The sequence below is a fragment of the Rhipicephalus sanguineus genome, chromosome 1, assembly GCF_013339695.2.
Source record: "Rhipicephalus sanguineus isolate Rsan-2018 chromosome 1, BIME_Rsan_1.4, whole genome shotgun sequence".
Lineage (NCBI taxonomy): Eukaryota > Metazoa > Arthropoda > Arachnida > Ixodida > Ixodidae > Rhipicephalus > Rhipicephalus sanguineus.
The window spans coordinates 138352139-138370830 of record NC_051176.1 but is presented as its reverse complement, the minus strand read 5'-3'; the positions used below and the strand labels follow the sequence as shown (position 1 = coordinate 138370830).

The following is an 18692-nucleotide window of genomic DNA, read 5'->3' as shown; positions in this document are numbered from 1 at the left end:
GGCGATTCATACAAAAAAAAAATGCAACCTAACAAATTTTATCAAAGGCCGGTGTACAGGCTGTAGGTGCGACTTCTACACCGGAAAGTAAGCCGATTGTTCACAAGTAAGGAGACTTCTGCACAAGTAAAGCAATAACCTTGTGGGAGTGTGCTCAAATCGTTCGACCTCTTTTCAGTGCACTTGAAGTACATTACTGCAAAAACAATGCCAATTTTAGGTGTACATGCTTGCAATCCTCGATTGTCACAGCTGCTCCTACAGCCAAATGGCACATGCTGGAAGTAATAGCACTGAAAATGTTCAGTACAGAATATGGCACCACCTTTAAAAAGGTTGATATCACTGGTATCTCTAAGTTTTTTGTTAATATTCCTAAGCTATAGCTTCTGTACGGAGCTTTTCATTCGCAACTGATGTTGAGGTCAGTAACAATGCAGTCCAGGCACAACAAGGGGACAAAGTATGCAGTTATGACTAGCACTGAGATTAACTAAACAGTGAGTGTCCTAACCAAGCCCTCTTTCCAGGGACAGACAATATACAAAAATGTACAGTTTCTTTCTTGTGTTCTTGTTCTTTTACACTGAATACACGCTTCCACGTCCACCTGAATGTGAATTTTTATCCTCGAAGATCCACCACTGTAATTGGCGCCTTCTCGTCCACCTTGACATGTCTACATTCCTGTAACAGTGTCAAGAAAAAAAATTTCTAACCAACATGCATCATTTCTTCAAAATCTCACAAGGCTCTATTCACAAGCTAAAATGTTGCACTGAAAGGTATACCATAATACAACAATGTCAAAGGTATAATGAGCTTTACGATAGAAAAATTATGCAATGATGGGTACGAAAGTTCGACTTTTTCACGTTATCCATGACTTTTACAGTAAAAATACCATGACAAAAAAAAAAAACATGCCATCACATCAACAATATTTTTCAACATAATTTTAGGCACAATTTTCAAGGAGTTAGAAGTCCAGAAAAAGCAATACTTTACCTAAAGTTCGCAGCATGCACATTAGCAGAATGACAAATTTAACTAATACCATTTTACTCCATCTTCCAGCTCAGAATCATATCTATTTGCAAGGTCCAGACACGGCAACACTGAGTCACGTATAATGCACCAAGCTAGGGTGAATCAACCAACTTCGATTTTGCATGCCATAGAGTAGGAATCTGCTGATGAGTTTCGCAAGCTGACAGCCACTTGTCTGCCTGATTGACTCTTGTTGCCAACTGATGACGAAACTGGCTGTTTGAACAGAGTTTCATAATGGATACGTGAGCGTGGTCACAGTTAAATTGTGGCCCATGAGGTGTCGGTGTTAGCGTAGCTCGGTTTCTATGCATCCTGGTTTGCAGTCACACTATGTAAGTTTTGTAATCAAAACGTGCAACGAGAACATTCTAGAGTGCATGGACACGCAACAATTTTTTAAAATTTTGTATGCAAATGAATAAACTTTAGCTCATCCAATATTTCGTTTGCATGAAGACCGATTTATGGCTTGCAGTGCCTAACAGGGTAGCCGTATGCTTGGTGTGCACTTGCGTTACGATGCAGCTTGAAAAAAATTTTGGAATCAGTTGTCTATGTACTATAAGTTCCTCATCGAGAGCGATGACCTTGCTGAATACAGAGTAATATTCGTGGTGCAAGAAACATGAGTGGACATACAATTTCACAGCACGGAGACAAAGCTGTAAAAACTTTTTCTCATAATGCCACTAGTTGCCAATACAGTCAAATCTCAATTGATTGAAATCTGTAATGTACCAAGCTACTTTTATTTCCCAGTCTTAACTCCAGTGAAAACCAACATTTCTTTTAACAATTTTGCTAAATAATGTGCTGCCTCAATTTTAACGACATCCTCACACAATGCATACACGCACCCAGTCACTATGACAAATGAAAGAGCAATGAACATCGGCCAAGGGTAAGTCTATAAGCAACCTTTCTTGAAAACTCGACACCTGCCACTTTCCTATCAGGAATGCCATGTCACGCTGATAAAACGCATGCTGTTCGCAACCTGGAAGTGCCAGGCATGCAGCAATAATGCAAGGAAAAGCAGCACATGAGACAGACTACAGTTACTGTTTAGTACAAAAAGGCACCCTTATTAAGCGCTCTTTCTTTTCAGTGTGTGGCATTGATCACGAATTATTTTCCACGGTGGATAAAAACGGCACGGTATTTGTGGACAGCAGTATGGAATTTAACACAATGGCTGGTAAGTGAATCAATTATTCGGCACATAAGTGGCGAACTGTGGTGGCAAGCTCATGTTGATAGCACTTGTCAGACAGTGATAATTTTTTAGTCTTTATTGATGCCAAAGGCTTGCCATCAGCCGTCGGAACGCACAGGAAAAGCATCATTAGGTGCATGCAACGGGACAAAGCAGATGTGCCCCAGAACAGAGGCTGGGACAATAAGAAGTAGCTGAAGTGCGTCGCAGTGCCATCACCACTGCCTGAAGTTCTGCAGTCGCTGTTCGTAAGTGGTCACAACAGTTAGGACTCCTGTTTCATTGCTGTGGAAATGATGAACGCGACTTAGCACAACAGTGCATCGTGTGCTGTCTCTTCATCTTTGTTGTCTACATCGACAAGCTACATACCGGTATTGATAAGTGCATCTATGGCCGCAGAAGACCACATACAAAGCCCAACAAACTGCACTGAAAGTACAAGGTGGTAAATATCCCCCAGCAAGTTTTATTCCCAATGCAGGCACATAGCGAACAAGCCCGCACCAGCGGACTCGATTGAACAACAGAAAAACAAGGAGATGGTGCTGCAAGCGTGCTGCATCTGCACCACGTGAACCGCATTTGCACCACAGAGGCACCATCTGAATTTTGCAGCATTGGTTCCATGCACCACACCGGAATCGAACACACCTTTAGTTTTCGTCCCTGCAGTTAGCAAAATTAAGGCCTTCACAAGATGTGTTTCTATTGCTCAGAGAGCTGTATCATTGGGTTTGACTCATCATCATCGTTATTTGCAGAGGTGTGCAAGTTTTAGTTTACGATTCCCTCGGTCTTCTTAGGCTGCCTTTGTGCTTTTGAGCAGTCGCGTTGGTCATGCAAGCCTGTAAGGATGCTGCAAGTGCTTAGTTTTTTCACGTGTCTATCTGTTGGTGCCAACAGAATTGCACACAGTGATTAGATTTCTGTGGATAATGCCATTTTTACTTGAACAGTCTTATAGGTTCAACAAGATTGTAGCTGAGTGTGCCAATGCGTGCACCATTCACAATTAAGGTCATGGAGCAGGGGTCATATTCTCAGATCACATTCGGAGATAAAGTTAAACCTCCATACAGTTAAAGGGGTCATGAACCACTTTTCCAAGTAATGATCTAATGACCTTAGTATCGGAGTTTACTGCCTCTCGAATCGATTGCCGCAAAAATTTCTCAAATCCGTCAAGAATCAGCAGAGTTACGGGGGTTTGGCGCACGCTCTCAGCGCTTTCCCTCTTTTCTCGTGCTGACGAGCGCACTGGAAGCTAGACAGGGAGGGATGGCACCGGGGTAAGAAGTTACGTCAGCGCGCGTCATGAAACGCGATCGCTCTCCCGCTGTGATTCGCATGCGCGAGTGCGGCTACCGTGTAAAGTTAGCAGACTGGGGAATGCGGCGCGGGCAAGTGGCGGCACCCCGTGGCAAGAAGCGCATCTCATCCGGCTATCGGCCAATAAGCATGCTATATCTCTGCGACGTCAACGTGCAGGCGCCCCGCCCACCGACGAGAGTGAGAACCGGGCTCTGTTTGAAAAGCGGGCGCCTGAGGAAACGGCAACTTCGCGCTCCGCTTGTGGCCTTTACGCGACATACACTACTGTATATTTTGCAGAGCAGTTCATAGCCGTGTCAGCTTTCCGCAGGTTGTGTTTTTCAACAAGCCCAAGGGGTGCTTCATGACCCTTTTAATACTCTATGTGACGAAACCAAATTTTATAAAGCTCCTGATCTAACGAAAAAACTTCCATTCCATGGCAGATACCCATAGGGCTTAATGTTGTCATCAACCTGAATTAACAAATCTAACTTCGCACCAAACCCCATTTAACAAAGTTTTTTTTTAAAAAAAGGTGAGTACAAAAGTGGCAATTTGTTTCTAATTTTCACACAGACAGGTTTTTCTTCGAATTCGCGCTGCAACGCTATCACATTAAAGGGGCCCCGCAACACTTTTTGAGCATGGTCAGAAAATGCTGTTGATCAGTAGTCAAGGCTCCCGAGAACACGCGAGCCAAACATTATAGCGCAGCACGCAGCCTGGAATTTACAATTAATTCTCAAAGTCAGCTATCGTATTTACATGACTGTAGCTTGGCCCATTTTATCTAAATTTGTAATTCGAAGTTGAGGGGGTCAACTTACAACCGAAACCGAAGCAAACAAGAAATGCTATGTCATGGTTACGACATTGTGTTTACGTTCCGGCTCTACCTGTAACATATACCGCATTTTCTCGTGTGCAACCCGCACCCTCAGACGCGATTCGCGGATAATTTTCTAAAAATGATCCCCTCGTATTGCCGCGAAGCTAGCTTTCTTGCATAGCTTTGAAGCACTCTGTGAAGTCACCTTTGGACACCCAAATTCGAGTTCGTTTTCTTTGGCGACATCGTAAATAAATGTTCTTTATGAAATGCGCTCGCGCTTTTATTTTTTATTTTTGCCGTGCGATTTTAGAGGGGCCGACCTACATTCGAATCGACTTACAATCGTGTAAATACGGTAAATATCGCTCCCTCTTCTCTCTACAAATGATGGCATATACCCAAATTACTGCACCATATTCCCAAAGTCACCACCATTGGCTGATTTGAGCATCCTAAGCTGCATAGTTACCATGGCCGCCGCAAGATGCCGCTACGTGCCCGCGGGCACGTGAACTCTCGATCACACTGAAAGTAAGTTGCGCATTCGAAGAAAAAAAAAAGAAAAGAAATTGCTCAAGGTCACGACGCGTGCTGACGAAGGGCTGCATCTTCTTGCCCCCTTGTCACCCCCCCTATCCCTGCGTAGCTTTCAGCGCACTCACTGGTACAAGAGAGAGAGAAAGCACTTGAAGCGTGCGACAAATCCCTGTAACTCCGCCGGTACTTGACGGATTCTAAATATTTTTGCGGCATGTGATTTGCGAAGCATCATTCGCTAATAGTGAGGCTATCCCATTATAACTCAGAAAAGTGTTGCAGGGCCCCTTAAAACATTTAGCCGCACTAGTCACGACCCTAATATTATTCTGGCGAGGTTGCATGCCACGGGCATGCACGAAACAACAGACTCAGCAGTCGGTAGCATAAACTGAAGCAACACTGCAATTCGGCCTCGTTGAAAAATATTCATCTTAACGAATTCGCGCAAGAACACAGAGACAAAGAGGAGCAACACAAGTATTTGTACGCTCAAGTGATGATGGCAAGAGCCACATGGCACAAGAGCCACTTCAGCACAAGAATGCCTTGTGCTGAAGAGAAAAATGTACTAGGCACCAGGCAAGCGTTGATATAAAATTGTGTGCAGCTCAACACTACTCTTATTTTTTCAGTTTTTCCCGCTTCTTGCTTAGTGGGCTCTTAAAGGCTTTTGTCACGGTACCATGAAAAATGTTTGTGGGGCTCTACTGTACTTCATTGCATAGAATAAATAAATTACCTGTAAAAAAAAAGGAAGTCAACTAGCCACCGAATCATACTGATGACCGCAACTGATTAGCACTACTATATTAAACAGCAATTCTTCTTCTGGGCCATGCTCAGCTGCATCAGCATGCACTGTTTTGAGATTCTCGTGGTTTGCCAACCACAATTTCTTTCTTTGCAGAGCAAAACTGTAAGAGGTGTCCTACAACGTGTTCTTTTCTTGAAGGATCTTGGTGAGGGTGCTTTCTGGTATGCCATGCTTTGCAGCAGGTGTCATTTTCTTGGTGACACCCCTGCCACACTAATTTATGACTTCCTGCTTTGTCTCTGGCGTGAGTGCATTATGCGGGTGTTTCGGTGTCATCACTGGAGACGCTTAGAAAGCTCATCAAACACATACCAGGGCAAACCACCGGCACGACTTCAGCACAAACAATGAAGGCTCAACCATGGCCAACGGAGGAAATGTGGAGAACCTCTGCACACCACAATGTCGCTGATGCATTTCGTGATGCAGCTAAATGACCGGTTTAGTTTCATTCCGGATGACGCCTACAGTTTCACTAATGTTTTTAGCATTGCACGAATGCGAAGTCAGCCAAACATGATGTTGGTGTTCAATATAAGCAATTTCCATTTATAAAGATTCCACTGTAGTAGTGTCAAAGTTAATAGGGCTATAACAAATATCTTCATACATACTACCAGCAAAAGAGTGGCCATAAGCAAAGTAAAGCAAATGTCAGGCACACCTATCAACCCATTCCTTAAAGGACCCCTGACACCAAAATTAAAACCTCGAGATGTTTTTGTTGTTTGACTTTCCTGTATACGAGGATACATCTGACTGATTATTAGTGACGAATGTTGCCTTTAAGATATCTTAATTTGGTTTTAAAAGTAAGCGTGAGTGCTCATTTGAGTTGGCTGCACCTCGCGACATCCTGGTATGACGTAGATAGAGGCCCCGTGTGGACGTTCCACGAGTAAAGCAAGTATTGTGGACATCACGGAAGGTTTTGCGGGGTGCACGTGCACAATACGTCCGCACCCCTCTCGCTTTGTTATCGGGCTGCTCTCGAGGTAGTTTTCGTGAGGGGACACGCGCTTAACAGGTTTAACCCATACCGAGGCACCCACATACTTTCAATCTCTACCGCGCGCGGGGCCCCGATTTGAAAACCGCGCTTTCAACGTCACCACAGCTTGAGTGCATGTGGTCTCTGACGCTACCCCGCATGGGGCGCTAGTTTCTTGTGGTTTTTAGGCGGGCGTTTTGAAGTGACCCTAAAATGGTCACAATTAACTACGCTAGAATTAGTTATACGATACGCTAGAGCATTTACGATTTAACTTAGGCATTACCAGACACAAAGCTACAAATTACAGTAAAAAAGTCACCAACAAAATTTTGCTGTCAGGGGCCCTTTAATTTTTTCTGCCCTATTGGTTCTGAAGCAATATCAAATGGCACTGGCTGTCAAACTGTAAATACCAAAGGTGAGATGATGCAACAGAAGCCTTGTGAAGAATAACACTAAAAATAAAGAGCAAAGCAAAATAACTTGACAAAGAAACCAACATGCAACATGTACAAAATACCACAGCAAGCACCTGTCACAGCTTTAATCTCATCCAAATGCTTACACTGCGACACCAGGCACCTGTTCATAGGCACCCACGGTTAGGCACCCACAAACAAGGGACAAGACTACCATTAAAACGTCATCAGCTCACACTCTCCTATATAAATGCACATAAAAGCATGCCAGGCATAGGAATATCGATATCACTCTATCTATCGAATAAAAGGGGGAAAACATACCTCGTAGAGTGGTGGCTCATTGGGATGTGGATGAAAACCAGTAGCACGGCATCCAGAGATAAATGGCAAACCATGTTCAACAGTCAAGCTGAAGATTTTGTTCCTTGAAGGTGAATTTGATAAGAATTAGTAAACAATGCCGACAGCTGAAAGCCAAGCAGAAATGCAAAAAGAAAAGCAAAGGAAAAATGGTTTAAAAAAAAATGCCATACAGGGTGATTTTTTTATACAATACATTTTTTATAAAAATGCTATGATAGTCAACACCTGTTGTTTCCACATATGAAATCTACGTCGAGGCGGAAATACTTTGCCTCACTTAATGTTACACTGAAATTATTAATTAACAAATACTTGTTAATTAACTAATTGTATTATTAACACGAGGGCAATTGTTTAAATGGGGGAGTTGTAGGACGTCAGTTTATGACATACCCATTTTATAGAAATTCCAAAAAAACGTCATTTGAGGTATTAATCACCGAAATTGAAGGCCCCCATCCAGGCACTATCAAAACCAGTCTTGGGTAGTAACTAGTTACTTTCAGTGACTTGTAACTGTAACTAGTTACTTTTAAGTTAGAAGAACTTGTAACTGTAACACTTATTTTTTTACGCAGTAACTGTAGCTTCTGGTTTTATAATCCCAACATCAACACTCCTTAAAGGCCGAATTTAAATGCTTTCTGCTTTTTCGAACTTTCTTCTTTACCATATCCTCTCCACCGTTCAATTTTCCACAATAAAGCTCCCCTCGCAGTTTAGTATAGGAGGTCGAGGATTATCTTTCCTGCAGAAGACCGAGGTCGGAGGTTGGCCTTTAACGCAATTCAAGTTTCCTTGTAAATTACATGTTGTAAATCAATCATGTTGCAATGAACAGCTTGCTAAGTTCACGTCCGTTTTCTTTTTCCTTTTTCTTGTCACTTGAGCTTCTTGCTCTGTTCGTGGAGTACCGGTGGAGCATTAGCACGCCAAGTTTATAGTCTCCTTCGTCTGAGGCTACAAGCAAATCGTGTTTGATAGGCGGCTAGAAAGCAGCAGCGCACGAAACGGCTGAGAGCCAGCAGTACCGTGAACTAGCGAAGCAATTTTCTAAAACCTCTTTGGAACTGATTGTAAAAGGTTTACTTCGACTTAACACAATTATTAATAAATTGACAAGGACGTTTCGCCTCCTATGCAGGTGGCATCCTCAGTATACACTGGCCAGTCCACTAGTCACACATGTCCTTGTAAAAGTTCGGTAGGGGGCCGTGGTTGTTGTTGCAAGCCGCTGCGTCGCAGTGAATGAACCACTATTCCAAGAGTTTTCTGTTACTCCCAACTTCGTTCACAAGCCAGCGTCGTCCCGATTGTTTAGGTCAAAGCAGGTGCTGCACTGCTGTCGAGCAGCGTTTAACAAGCTCAGTCTTAGAACGCGTTGCATGGGTTGCTTCAGCAACATCTCGCTTGTGTTCTTGAAGTCTCGTTGATCCTTTCCTGCCCGTTTCACCTATGTAAGTCGCGTCGCAATCCTTGCATCGTACTTGTAGATGACCCACTCTGATCGTCCGCAGGTGTGTGATCTTTGGGTTCCGCGAGCACACGTCCCAAGGAGAGCTTTGCGCTCAGCGGACGCAAAACTCTCCTAACAGGGTCTGATACTCTTCACTCGTGACGCACTGCCCGTTTCTCTTCGCATGCACTTCTGGGCGTTGTCGTCGTTCCAGTGCATCAACCGCGTTTTCCACTTCTAGTATCCTAGGGCATTTATTAATGCGACAAAATGAGGCGTGCACAACGAGTGCTTGTGTTGCGCCCCATTTTAGTTTTCCCTAGTCTAGGCTTTTACCACGTGCAATTTTGACAGCCCGCATGCCTTCGTACATTTTTATTAAATAAATTCTATCATTTGGTTCATGATCTATTGCTTATTTCAAATAATAGTCACGGAAAAGTAACGACATTACTTTTTCACAGTAACAGTAACTGAAACAAGTTACTTTTGGAAACTTTGTAACTGTAACTGTAACAGTCACTTTTTTGGCTTAGGTAATTGTAACTGTAACACTGTTACCTTTTGCTGGTAACGTGCCCATGACTGACCAAAACTAAGCGCACCGGACACGCAGGAAATGCAACTGTTATGTTACATCAGCTGCCGGAACTTCCAGTGATGAAATTTGAATGAAGGCGTGTCACAGCCGAATCTCATCAGGAAAAACAGCAAGTAATCTGAAATACACAAATGGACCACTTATTCTTTGCATGTGATGTTTCGTCCTTATCCGTCTCTTTGGCACTGTACCCAAGGAAGCCACAATTTCCCTCTTTTCTTTCACTGTAAAGCGTAAAACTTTGAAGCAGCCACTGCAGCAGCTCCTTCTCGCAGACAGGCGAAAGAGTTCTTTGCACCAAATTTGAGCTTAAGAAAGAAGCAGATAATCCCGAAACATCACACACAATGAATAAGCAGTCCACTTGTGTATTTCAGACGACTTGCCATTTTTCCTGACCAAATTCTGCTGCAACGTAACTTCTTTCAAAGTTCTAACAGACAATAATGTCAAGGAAAGTATAGGGGATGTTATTTGTAGTAATCGGGATATATAGAGAGGATATATCTTTTGCAGGCAACTTTTTGCACAGAAATGATGCCAGCAGGCGACACCATCGAGGGAACAAATTAGAACACACCGCCTTGTACTCTCAGTTCAGGTTCAGTTCATCTTCAGCTCCAGACAAAATTCCTGTTCGTTTTTCGTTTCTGGTTTGGTTCGACACCCTCGTTATATCAACGTTTGACTATTTCCCTAGTGACTACCTCACTAAATGTAGTCTACCCCGTCTACTGCGTGCTACTTCTATGTTAAGCTGCATCTTCCTCTTTTCTTCATACTACTGCCTGCACAGTGAATTCATGCAATGTTCCTCAATAACAATCTTGTTTATTCACTGCATTATAATGAACCAATGTTAACAACATACTAGGGGTGTGCGAATAGTGAAATGTCACCCTCGAATCGAATAGTGCCGAATAGTGGCCAGAGAAATGGAATATCGAATAGAATATCAAATAGTACGTATATTTACATGTAACTTGTACCGCCAATTACATCAAGACAAAGGAAAAATCAGGGACGCTACGGCTTGGTGGCAGCTTTATTACGCACTTGTTCGGAAGGATATTTTTCTTCTGCTTTTATGAGCGTGCAGACATCTTGATAGAAGAGCCGTCAGTCTAGTTAGCAGGGGCCCTCCTAACCTTTTAACGGCTAAAAGAAGGGGGTACCATAGCTAGTTTTTTTCCCCTATGGTCGCGGGATACGTTTCAATTGTGCTTCATCTATGGTCGCGCAATTGTGCTTTATCTCCATGGGTACTCGGGGCCCAACAATCTTCAGGTGCTCGTTCACCAGCAGCGTTTTAACTATGCGCCGGGACAATGGGAGTTTTTGAACGAGTGGTGCAGTGCAGCAGTGACGACTGCACAGCATAAACCAATTTTGATATGTGAACTCATGGTGCGATCTTGTACGCATTCCAAATAAGCACGGAGGCATGGTGTCACATCCAGCCGCACGCAAATGGCCAATGTAAACCGCGACAGACGCCACGGCCCTGCATTGACCAATCCCGTGCAGTTGGATGTAACGCAATGCCTCCGTGCTTATTTGGAATGCGTACAAGATCGCACCAACAATCACCGAGGGTTTCGCGAGCCGAATTTGGAATGTATTACGGCGCCTGCGGCATACGTGACCGAACTATAGGCAAGAAAAGTCCGTGCCTTCGTCTCAGAGAACAAGTTGTGAAGAGCTTGACAGTTTTCTCGTGTTTTTTTTTTTTTTACGTTTGGAAATTACATAATCGCCTTTAAAATAAACATGCGCTCACTTTTGTACGAGGATATCAGTGAAAGTTTTAACGAAAGGCATACTCAGGGATGCAACAGCCAAAATAGGATTTGGAGCAATTTTTGGAGCAGGAAAATCTCTCTTTTGGAGCAGGAAAATCCAAATTTGGAGCAGGTTACGGGAAAAAAAAAACTCCGTTCTGGAGCTCAAAATTCCAAATTTGGAGCAGGTTACGGGAAAAAAAAAACTCCGTTCTGGAGCTCAAATTCCAAATTTGGAGCAGCTTCACAAACAAAGCTTGCTTTTGGAACAGTAAAAAAAAGATATATGCAAAAATTTCGATGTCACCACCACAATCATGTTTTCAGTGCATAACATGCTGAATAATGCCAGTGAATTCTCCGGAAACCAGTAAGGCCTTGTGCATTGGTGAATTTGCACCATGGTACTTTACACCTGGCCTACGCCACTGGCTGATCACGTCACTGTTGCAATCCACTTCATTCAGCACCGATGCGCTGAATTTTATATTCCGCCCTGCTAAGAAGATCTTAAGGAGAAAGTAAATTTTAAAGAGAGCCGCCGTATGTGTATATAGTTCAAGAGAAAAGTGTTTATATGTCATGCAACGTCTAAGACAAACCAGCCAATAAGTACAATCTTCATAAGTGCGTCCTCCCCCTTATCTTTATTTTATATATATATATATATATATATATATATATATATATATATAAATAGAGAGAGAGAGAGAGAGAGAGAGAGAGAAAGGGAAGGAGGGAGCTATGCACAGCGAAAGTCGGCATCGTTTCATTGAACGCAGTGCCTGTCGCCGCGTAGAGCCGAACCCTTCCTAGTTTCGTGCAGCGCTACTCCAACAAAGCGGACGCCATCACTCCCGGGTCGGTCGCGTGCTCTACCGTACGACAGCTTTTCCCGAGGAGTATTCCTACCCGCTCCGCTCGTGACCACATGTAGGGATACGGCAAAGATTTTGTTGGGTTAACTATGGTGAGCTGCTTTCGCTTCTGCAAGCGACACGCAATCTGCGTTTCCGCTCAGGTGGCGTCAGCCAACGGCATACTTGGGTTCGTCGCCTATATTATGCGTGCAATACAGGGGCGTAGCCAAGGGGGGGGGGGGTGAACCCCCCCCTGAATTTTTTCAGTTTTGCTTGCGTATATATACACGCACACATACAAACGCACGCACGAACATACATAAAGTATGGTTAAACCCCCCCCCCCCCCCGAAAAAAATTTCTGGCTACGCCCCTGGTGCAATATATTAACAGTATAGTACCAATAGCGCTATGCCGCACATGCTACCGAGCAGATATAAAGATCCTGATCGCGATAAGGTTGCTGGCGATAACTCGTACTGACGTGCTCGTTGGTATCTGCCATGAAACATTCGCGCCAGGAAAGCGGTGACCGCACTCGCGTCGACGTCAAAATGATTAGTCGACCAATGTCCACATTTCCAAAAAACGGAAGGCCTTTTTCGGCACATTGTGGTGTCGGCCTCACCGCGACTGGGGGGGAGCAAGTACCTTGATGAACTCTTTCGGCTAAGGCGGTCAGGGTTTTCGCGTGTAGTACTTCTCTAAACAACACTTTACTCGTCAATAGATTTAAAAAGACTTTACTGTATACAACCCGCGAATTCGTGCACGTGAGTACTGCTATTTGAACAAAGGCAGCGTTGAACCGGAATCCACCAAACAATAACGACATCCCCACTAAGATTTGCAGCACGTGTCAAACGGCTCGTTTGTCAGTTAACTTTCTTTATGCGGTGCTTCCACATTAAATGGGCGTTCACCTTTGCTCATGCTAAATGACCCTGTAAAGCAGCGTTTGAACCAGCAGTAAAAACTTCATTTAGGCCAACCGGCCCACCAGCAAACACACCGGAACAGATTAACCTCCTGTTCGAGTCAAGCGCCACTGGGTCGAATTGGATTGGATGAAAGTGCCTCTGGTGCTTCTCCCAACATTAGGTCGCCAACACGGGCTTCGTTTTGCGTTAAAACGAGGCTAAAACTAGCGCAACCGAAAATTTTTGCGGTTACCGGGGGCGTTTTGGCGCATTGTGCCGCAATTTCGAGAAATATCGCGGTTTTGGCGCAGCTCGGCGCAGAAAAACGAAATTGTATCAAAATGGCGCAATTGGCGCAGCTGTTGCATCCCTGCATACTATACCAGTTTTAGCATTAGTTTTGGCCACCCCACCCTAGCCAAGTTGCAACATTGGCCTTTGTCGCTTTTTAGATATTCGTCCTGTCGAATTATTCGGTTAAGTATTATTTGATTCGAATTCAAGACTTGAATATTCGCATACCCCTATAATATACCATGCTGATTGCATGCAAATGTATTTTAATATAAGATTAAACTGTAATAGCAAACAAGAAAGAAAGAATGAAAGAAAGAAACCTCTGGTTTATGTGTGAGCAGTATTCACTGGTGAGAACATCACTTTACTGACAGGTTTGTAAGTTGGCACCATGCATATAAGCTACATATAGTTCATGAACTGTGCTGAGTAATGTTTGAGGAACTCGAAAAAGTGTTGTCGGACAGAGTACGCAATCATAACTTTTTCTTTAATGTTAAAAAAACAATACTTACTCTTCATATTTTGGAGAGCACACTATTGCCACAGCTTCAGGCAACATAAGCTGATAACTGCAGTGGGTGTGGAGGTCTACACTGGACATGAAAGCAGTCTGTGTTGGGTGGGTCTGAAAGCAAGGAGAGCTGCATATTGCAAAGCGTACATACATAATATTGCCTCTGACAAAAGAAATGGCCCATACATACACATCTGACCAGCACCAGCTCAGCATGGCTTTAACATTCTGGGTCTCAAATTCTAGTGGCACACAAGTTACTGCAGAAGCTCACACAACTTCTAGCAAAGACCCCAATTGTGTGGTTGAATGTGTATGTAATATATAAATGCAGCATCATCCTCATCAGGCTATTTTATGCCTACAGCAGAATGAAGGCCTCCTTCAATGATGAACAATTTACTCTATCTTGTGCGAGTATAACATGTGCCAAAATTTTTTAAGGGCAAAGGTGGTCTGTGGTTCAAAAACTCTTCTCCACCATTCCCCCCTGGCTACATCAATGCCATCAGTAACCCGCCACAGTAGACGAGTGGTTAAGGTGCTTGACTGCACTTCAGGCATGTTTTTGCTGTCGCTGTGAGGTTCCGTATATGTATAGGTTTGTATGCTTGTGTATATATATATGTGTGTGTATGTATATATTTATTCGATGTTTTGACCTAGGGTCAATCTTGAGCAAAACCGGTCCCCGATTGAAACTTCGGATAAATCACGCTTTTTTTATATATAAACTCCCTTACATACGCAGATGAGGTAGCCCGTAGCGGACAACTCACCCTGCAATGCATGAGATTTCTGGGAACGCCATGAACACCTTACACAAATGGGATGTCGTCAGTTAATCATTAAAGACTGAAAGCGGCATGTCAATTCCACCAACCTACACATGGTGTGTAACCAGTATTGGCGTTTTTCAAGTTGTATACAGAGATCTTATTTAAATAAGTGACACAAAATTGTAGGACTTGCATTATTCGCCGCGAAAAGACGTCGGCTAGAATCCTGCGCTGATGTGCTATGCAGTGAAGGTGAGGCACAGGCAAACTTCACCCCAATATGGGTCAAAATACCATTTTTCCCTACTTTATCACAATTTTTTTCGCAACAATTGTGCTTCATTCGTTCCCACAGTATTTTTATCCTTTATTGCCATAAAATCCCGAGCAAGCCCCCCCTGTACGGTGAAAGATAATCAGACAAGATTTGGACGGGGGGCACTGCTCGGTCATGGATATAAATTCAAGATGGCGGCGGAAGAGCCGCACATGCTTCAAATGAAACGAGTTATTGAATAGGCATGCATTCACTGTCGTCATTAGCCCTTGTCAAGCGAATAAAACAGTAAATGAAGCTGTGAAAATGGAGCGAGGGCAGGGGAGGGGGTGCTTACTTGGTCATTGGCAGATATTTCAAATCACGAGAAAAAGGGAGGGGGGCACTTGCTCGGGTAGGGGCGCTTGCTCGGGATTTTACAGTATATGAACTAATAAAGCCCACAATGAGAATATATTACTCGTGAAGAATCTGTGCTTTTTATAAAAACCTTTAAACATTCAGCATTTTGCAATGTTTTGTCACAGCCAAAAATAATGAAAATGAAAACAACAATGAATAAACTATCATATTCATGAAAGATTGGCACTTTCAGATTAAGCAAACAATTGCTTCGTTCACACATCAAACACATCATTCTTTAATCAAACAACATGTGAGAAAAACAAAATCTGATTCGACAGATCCTTATTTTATAATAGTACAAATTTGTCGTTAATCATATCGCTTATACGCAATGTATAATCTCCAAATAGCAACCAGAAACTCCTAGTGCAGCAATGCACCACTTGCACCTTGGCAGCCTTATGTCATTACAAAAAAAAATTCAGTAAAACCTCGGTGATACGAATCTCGCAGGGCCACCAAAAATATTCGTGTCACCCGAAATTCTTATCACCAGAAAACATAGAAAATTAGTATGCAACAAAAGAAAGGTGGCGCATGTTTTCATTTATTGTTTCGCAGGACCACACCACCGTCACGAACACCTATGACTGATTGCCAGCAAAGTTTTTAGATGTTAGCGATCATACTTGTAAATATACAGCGCGTGCATACGTGTGTAGTTAATGAACCAGATGTGTTGTGACCTGTGACAGCTGGTAGCCCCTTCCTAATCTTAGTAGGCTTTTCCACATGACACCAGAGTACTGTGGAGAAAGTGACTTAAAGGGACACTAAAGGCAACTAACAATTTATGTCAGAGTGAAAGCCCAATGTATGACAACTTCTAAAACGGCAATATTATCAACAGCAGTGCCCTACTTACTGAGAAATTAAGCTAAATGTATCACATGATGAGCGCCACGAGTGGGACATTTTCGAAGTGATCCTGATGACGTATGGAAGTCGGCCTACAATAAATGACTAGTAATCAAACTAGCAGCAGTAAAAAAAGAACATTCCGAGCATCAAAAGATGTAATAAAATGCTGTTTGTTCGTTTCCGCTTGATTCATGGAAAACAAAACCTCTGTGGCGTTGCCATGGGGAACGGCGCGCGTGGTTCAAAGGTTCCGTTTTCGCCGAACTGCGCCTCGCCCGTCTCAGTGGTAGTTTCGGGATCGCGTACTGCCGTGCGTGTTTTGCGCGCTCGTGAAAGTCGCTCTGACAGAAAGTTCGACAAAATGCCGCATGCTTGTGATATTGCCGGATGCCCGAATGGTTCACAACGCCAGTGCTGCAGCAAGGAAACCGGTGTGTCTTTTCACTGGGTGCCGCGGAATGAGCTTTCACGCTCGAAGCGGCTTAGTGTCATGCCATTGCGCCAGTGTGCTAAACAGTCAAAACCTCTGCGTGTGTGCTCACTGCACTTTCGTACTGAGGATTACGAGACCAACCGCAACTTGGTGAAGGCCTTGAATGTGCCCATCCGAGCAAGTCTTTGCCGCAGCGCCGTTGTTGCTACTGTGGGTCCCGCTACTTCCGCTCGGCTGCTACTAGTGTCGGCGGCCGCGCAGTAAAAGCGGGCAACGTTGGGCACGGCAGCAGTGATGTATGAAAGTCGTATTTTCAGGCGGGAGATTTGAAGCGCGCTAACGCGATGCAGACCACTAAAAACGTGATTTTATTTCAAAATAAGCACTTCCTTGACACAAAAGCCGCACTACGAGGTTTCTGGACCGCTATTTCAACAATCAACGTCGACTTAATATTTGCCTTTAGTGTCCCTTTAAGGAGTGCTTGGCACGTGATAGATGAAGGCCAGAAAATTTTAGACCCACTGTCCTTTGTTATTATTTTTTTTATTCTGGTGCTGTTGGGGATGTTTTTCAGGAGATTTACGGCCAACCCTGCACACTAGGGAGGTTTGCTCAAAATTCAAGAGTCTCCCGAGCAAATCAGTGAGTTGGCAGGTGTGCGCGTCCCCAACAACAGTACATGTTGACATTGCAAGGCCTAGCTCCTTCGTCAAGATGGTCCGCTTCCTTTTTTGTCCTTGTCAACCTGTCATAGGATGTCCGATTGAAAGGACCTAGCTTGCAAACACACGTAAACACAGTACAACGACGCTGCCTCGAGCACAGCAGCACACGTCAAAGCGTAGGAAAAAAAAAATAGAGAGTGCGACACCAACGCCATCTGTAATCTAAAGGCGAAAGCACACGAAGGCTCTACAAGGTCTCAAAGATTCTTGCGCACAATGTCGGAGGCTATGACGCACTGCTGATGGTGGCGTGACGCGCATGCCCGCGCGTGATTATGTCGTGTCTTACGCGACAGCGAAGGCAGTGCCTGGTCGTACTGCATGGTAACGTACATTCGTATGAAACGTTGCGGGCTGAAAATTGGTTGGCAACAACCGTACTCCACTGCACTGCAGGCTTGTGGGCCTTGGCCAGAACCACAGAAAAATTCATATCACCCCGAAATTCGTACGAGCAGTAATTGTATCACCGAGATTCTACTGTAACTAGGGGTATGTGAATATTGGAAATCCCGAATACAATCAAATACAGTAGACTCTCAGTAAACGGAAATCTGTTAAACGGAACTGCTGCTTAAACGGAACAACTGCATCTAACGTAATTGGTTTCATACTTGGATTCTGCACTCCTGTTTATCTCTCAGTAAATGGAACTCCTGTTAAATGGAACACATTTGCTTGGTCCCTTCAGGTTCCGTTTAACGAGAGTCTACTGTAGTGCAAGCTACTCGATTTGTGCTATTCAGTTCGAGAATTGACTATTTGATGTGGTAGAACATCACTGGAGGCCAGAGGTAGACAGAACAATGGATGTGAGGACAGTTTTAAAAAAATTATTCCACAAGATAGCTGTGACTGTTGTGCAGGGGTCACTGTTCTATAACAAACACAATTAATAATACCTGGGGTTTAACGTCCCAAAACCACGATATGAATATGAGACACCATAGTGGAGGGCTCCGGAAATTTCAACCAACTGGGGTTCTTAACGTGCACCTAAATCTAAACACACGGGCCTCAAACATTTTTGCCTCTATCGAAAATGCAGGCTCCACGGCCGGGATTAATTCCACGACCTTCGGGTCAACAGTCGAGCGCCATAACCACTAGGCCACTGCGGCGGGGCCATAACAAACTCAGGGGACACAGAACTTCCATTCAACGATTTCCCTTCATAATATCTGGGGTTTAACGTCCCAAAACCACGATATGATTATGAGAGACGC

General features: G+C 43.8%; 1 protein-coding gene across 1 annotated transcript in view; it reads right to left on the bottom strand.

The window, feature by feature from the left end:
• Positions 1–387: 387 nt before the first annotated feature.
• The window catches only part of LOC119398955 (STAM-binding protein), a 50364-nt gene continuing 32059 nt past the window's right edge, over positions 388–18692 (bottom strand). Inside the window, exons 8-10 of the mRNA XM_037665775.2 lie at positions 13982–14094; positions 7510–7612; positions 388–687 (exon numbers count right to left, since the gene is read on the bottom strand). Of these exons, the coding sequence (XP_037521703.1) occupies positions 625–687; positions 7510–7612; positions 13982–14094 (279 nt within the window). The 3' untranslated portion in view covers positions 388–624. The remainder of the gene's footprint in view (positions 688–7509; positions 7613–13981; positions 14095–18692) is intronic.